General features: G+C 49.7%; 1 protein-coding gene across 2 annotated transcripts; it reads right to left on the bottom strand.

Moving 5' to 3' along the window:
* Positions 1 to 1,299: 1,299 nt before the first annotated feature.
* LOC144929846 (protein S100-A7-like) lies at positions 1,300 to 3,249 on the bottom strand. 2 transcript variants are annotated; one of them, XM_078850462.1, is made up of 3 exons: positions 3,216 to 3,249; positions 2,364 to 2,540; positions 1,300 to 1,687 (listed from the first exon to the last, which is right to left on the bottom strand). In XM_078850462.1, exons 2-3 carry the CDS (start codon positions 2,517 to 2,519, stop codon positions 1,496 to 1,498), a joined length of 348 nt encoding a protein of 115 aa, XP_078706588.1. In that variant the 5' UTR covers positions 2,520 to 2,540; positions 3,216 to 3,249; the 3' UTR covers positions 1,300 to 1,495. The 2 variants fall into 2 exon arrangements, with proteins under 2 accessions (XP_078706588.1, XP_078706589.1); XM_078850463.1 differs by lacking the exon at positions 3,216 to 3,249 and having other exon boundaries at positions 2,364 to 2,744.
* Between the last annotated feature and the right edge of the window lie 1,690 nt (positions 3,250 to 4,939).

The following is a 4,939-nucleotide window of genomic DNA, read 5'->3' as shown; positions in this document are numbered from 1 at the left end:
TCCCAGACAGAGGGGCTGTATTTCATATTGTACTGTTCTGTCTTTAGACAATAAACGGGCTATGCTTGGTTATTTGGTCTCTTGAACATTTTTAAGACTGAACTGTGAGTGCAGTCAAACAATCGGCTCCTACGCTACCCACTAACAGAGTTACTCCTTTAGCTCAAGGGTGAAGGCTCCTCTTTTAGCACTGATGGTCCAGAGTTCAATTCTGACCGACCACCCACCCAGCAAAGTGCCCGGTCACCAGAGCTAACATGGTGTATTTCGGAGGTGGGAACATCAGGGTGGGCCCATGTGCCCCATGAGAGCTGTGTACCAGGGTGGCCTCGTTGCTTTTTGCAAGCATGGACCGTTATGCATATAAACACAGGGTGAAAAGTGATGGGAGGGACCGGGTGCTCCAGAGAAGCTGACCCAGCATTACGGGAGCGCTGCACTGTGCAACCGTCACAGCACCTCTGCCTAGGAAGAGGGGTGAGGCCAGAGGTCAGCGTGCCGAGCTGAGCATCTCACTAGCACCATGAGGAAGATGCTTCAGGCCGTATCCTGCCTCTGCCCTCTTGCAGGAAGCAGGAGACTTGCTGTCCATCAGCTATGCCTAGGGCTTAACTGTACTCTGCTCACCCTTGTATCGGACCAGGTCCCGGTTGGTCCCTAATGTGAGTCCGATGCGAGGACTTGAACGACCAAGGTGCGAATGCAACCTGCTATGGCATTAGCCTGTATTTGAACAGCATTGCATGAGTGTGTCATGTTTAATGACCCGCTCTCACTGCCCCAGCCTCAGCGCCATTCAGCTGTATTTCGTTTCCTACAGCCTTCTGCCTTGCCGTTCGGCAGAGGGAGAACGCTGAGGAATGCAGAAGGGAAGCAACTTGCCTAACTTTACCCAACGTCAGAGTGGAGCAGAAGTGGGAACAGATCCCAGGACTCCTGGCTGGTGCTTAGAATAGAACCCATGTGTCTTGACTCCCAGAACCTCCATTTTACCCACCAGACAATCCTTCCTCCCAGAGCAGTCAGATGAGAAGCAACATGACTTGGCTAAGTTTACCCACTGAGTCAGTGGCAAATGTGAGAGTAGAACCCAGGAGTCCTGGCTCGCAGTCCTGGGCTGGGAATAGAGCCCAGACTTCCTGACTACTGCTTTTATCTTATCCGCCAGGCCACCCTTCCTCTCCCACCCCCATTTACACTAGCTCTCATACGCCGTGAGTAGGACCATTGTTACACCATTGTCAGGAGACTGAAGAACACGGCAAACAGACACAGGGGAGTGCATTGGAGGAGAGTTTTATTGCTACATTATCAGCCCAAACAGGCAAAGATTCTCTGGTTACATTCGATATTTACAAAATCTCATCTCGTTTTAACTCAAAGGGTCTCCCTGATTTCGGTGGTTAGGGTCATCGCTGAGGTTAGTGCCACAGCCATGACACCCGTGCCCAGAGGAGCTTCCAGGAGCGGGGCCAGAATTATGCTCAGGCCCAAGTTAATGGGGGCCATGCACATGTCCTTGCCCTTGCCCCTCACCCTGCTTCACAGCCGTGTGTGACATATTGTGAGCATGTATGGCCAATTTCGCCAGGGTGGTAACGAACTCTTCGAAATGGAGGCATTCATTTTTGTTTTTGTTGGCCTTCTGAAACAGGTCTTCTATGTAGTCAGCTTCTTCCATCCCGTACTGCAAACGAAGGAAGAGTAAAAAGAAGCATCCATTAGCAACACGGTGGTAGGAGGTTGCACTCCCAGTGGTTGTCAGTGAACCCTCCTTGCAACTTTTAACAGCAAAATACTATTCTGCAACCTCTGGATGTGGGGAGAGATTTCAAAGCTCCAAAGGGCTGCTAGACACCCGGCTCCCAGTGTCTTTCAGGGGGAGTTAGCTGACTGCTAATCACTGACAGAGAAAATATGAAACTGAAAGTGCTTCGAGAAAACCCTCCGTGTGTACCATGAAATCCCCATTCATCTCTCTGAGGCTACTCAACCATTTCTTTGGTCCTTACTGGCTCTGCCAGCTTTTCCATCAAGGCATTTGCCAAGACGGGAAGAGAGAAGGTCCAGAATAAAGTTCAGTATCTCTTGGTCTCTGGATATGTTTCTTCTCGATCGATCCAGCGTTCTTCTCCACGCTAGTGGAGCAAACGTTGGGTTAAAGCAGCATAAATAGATGCTCAGCAGCATTTGCTTTCAGATTAACTTCTACTGCCCCACTTGACTCTCGGGCCACTAATGTGGTGACTGTCTCCCAGAGAAGTAAAGCAAAGAAAAATGATAGGCCAGATCCCCAGGGGCAGTAAATCACCATCATGGAGACTCCCAACGCCTCCCACAGACAGCACCATGTCTCAGCTTACCGGCAGAGTGCATTTCAGAAATGAGTTGGCCTCCTTTTTGAGCAGCTTCTTGAATTCATCCTTCTGCAGGTAATCATCCTCGCTGCACTCACTTTCAGAGTACTTGTGGTATACTTCGATAATGTCATTCAAGGCTTTTTCCAGCTTGCTCGTCATCTCGCTGAGTGCCTAGGGAACCTGAAACAGGATGACAGTTAACACACGAACGAACTCTCCCTTCTGTCTCGGTCCGCCTTGATCGACGCTTGTCCAGTCTTTCGGAAGGTACCAAGAACAGTATCATGTTATCACTGGTTTTCAAATAGCTCGGAGAGGCCCCAGCTGAGATCAAGCCACCATTGCACTAGGCTAGGTGCTGTACATAGAGCGTCCCTGCCTCTAAGTGGGGATGTGGCAGAGAAAGGATTATTGATCCTCTTTTACAGATGGGGAATTGAGGCACAGAGTGATTACAATCACTCAGGGAGGCTATGGCAGAGTGGGAATTAACCCCAGCTCTCCTCAGCATTAGTCCAGCAGTGTATCCATGAAGGCAGCTTTTCCTGAGGAAAGCAGGCTTTTGGATGCTCCCTGACTTACCTTTCCCATGAGCCCTGCGTCTGCCCCCCTTGATGTTCAAACATAGAATCTAAAGCCCTCTCCGTGTGCCTTGGAGAATATCCTTTACTTGCAGCAGCATTTCCTATCCCTGCTTCGGGGCGGGGGGGGCGGGGGGTCCTGCTTCGTGATCCCCCTAAAGCAGCCCGGCAATATCCCCTGTTTATAAAGCACTATACAAGGCAGTTGGTTAGAAAAGCTGGCGTGTGGTTCAAATAAATAAATAATAGGGCTACTTATCATAAACGGACTTACCCGAGTCTCGGAGTGCGGAAGAGGAGACAATCAGTCAGGTGTGGTGAATACAGCACAGAGATCAGATGCTTTTATACCCTCCTTGAGCTGAGTCTTGCGCAGACCACGCCCTTAGACTGCAGCGTTATCGTTTCCTTCTTTAATGATATCGGGAGCCTTGTGCAACGCTCCACGCCCGGCACGCCCAGGCGAGAATTCTGGAACCTGTACAGAAAGTAACGCCTGCCAGGGTCGCTTCAAAGGCGGTGTTTGGGCGTTTGCTCTGTGCAACCAGCCAACAAGGGGCACAGAGAGCGGTGCAGAGGGTTGCAGGAATCCTGAGGCTGGTATGTGCATTCTAGTTCCCCAAACAGCATTACGGGGGGGTCTCAAAAGCCAGTGCCTCACTGGTCATCAATGTCATTGCAAAACGCCCGTATGGATGTTGTGTAGGGAGTTATAGCCACTGAAAATACATTCTTCGAGTCTGTGTCCAGGGAGGTTGGTCACCAGCAAAGGTGAAAACCAAGTTTTGTCAGACAAGAGATGTTTAATCTGTAAATCTGGTCCACAGTGGGCCTCCTAACACCAGTCTGAACTGAATGCAAAGGAAAGGTTGTGAGAACTTCAGAAACAAATGAAGAGGAAGAGAAAAACAGCGGGGCGGGGCGGGGGTAGAACCTCACTTTGAAGGATTTCTCTACTATATTTGGGGTGCAGAGAAGACACCCCCTGCCTAGGAAGTCAATGGATAGCAGATTGGCTTTATGAAAGCGGGATCTCAAGTAGGCTCGGTTGAAAACGCTGCCAGATCTTCGACTCCTATAAGTCAATGTTGTTCATTGATTTCAACGGCGCAACGTTGATTTAATACCAGCTGGGGGCTCTCTGGCCCATTGACTTCAATGGAGCCATGCCTCTGTACACCAACTGGGGATTTGGCCCACTGACTTCAATAGATCCATGCCCCTTTACACAGCTTAAGATATGACTCAATGCCTTTAGTTCTCGAGCCAAGAACGCAATGTTCCAGGTCAATTTCTGCTTCCTGTACATGTGGGCGGTGGGTAATGGCCCATATTTCTTCATTCTCTTGCACACACTTTTAAACCCATAAAATATCTGCTCTGCCCTCCATTCTGCGTCTCCCTAGGGACTACTCCTTTCTCAACAGTTTTCTAAGGGAATAGTTTCTTGCAAAGGAGGAGATGGTTACGCCCCTGAAATCAGCCCAAGGCTTATTAAATGGACGGCATTTCACAGCAGTGTTCCTCGTTATCTTAATAGGAGCAAAACTGAGACAAAGTCAGCAATTAGCCCCTATTGGCCTGGCCTCTTTTAACACATCTGGTAAAAGAGCAATTTGTCACCTGCCCTGAATTCTCTGAGATGGACCTTTTTCCCCACTAGAAATACATTCTCCATAACCAGCATTTTGCATTGTTGAGCCATGTCACCTGCCAGCTTTTTCCTGCCTTCAGTAAAACTTGTGAGACTTGAAAGAAAGAACCGGAAGTTGCTCCAATAATTCCTTCTCGTGGTGGGAGGATTGCACGGCCCTCTTCCCTCCACTCGTTCCGGAAGGGGCAGCCCAGCCTTGTCCACCCAGGGCCCGATCCCCCAAGCACACTCCAGGCATTGCATGGGAACGGAGCAGTAATGCAAAGTCATTCCGCCTGTCCCAATGCCAAAGTCTTGCATCGACTGGAGACTCTGCCAGCCGTGTGTGGATGAGTTGCCAAACT

Source organism: Lepidochelys kempii, chromosome 24 (genome assembly GCF_965140285.1).
Source record: "Lepidochelys kempii isolate rLepKem1 chromosome 24, rLepKem1.hap1, whole genome shotgun sequence".
Lineage (NCBI taxonomy): Eukaryota > Metazoa > Chordata > Testudines > Cheloniidae > Lepidochelys > Lepidochelys kempii.
This window is presented reverse-complemented; position numbering and strand designations above follow the sequence as displayed.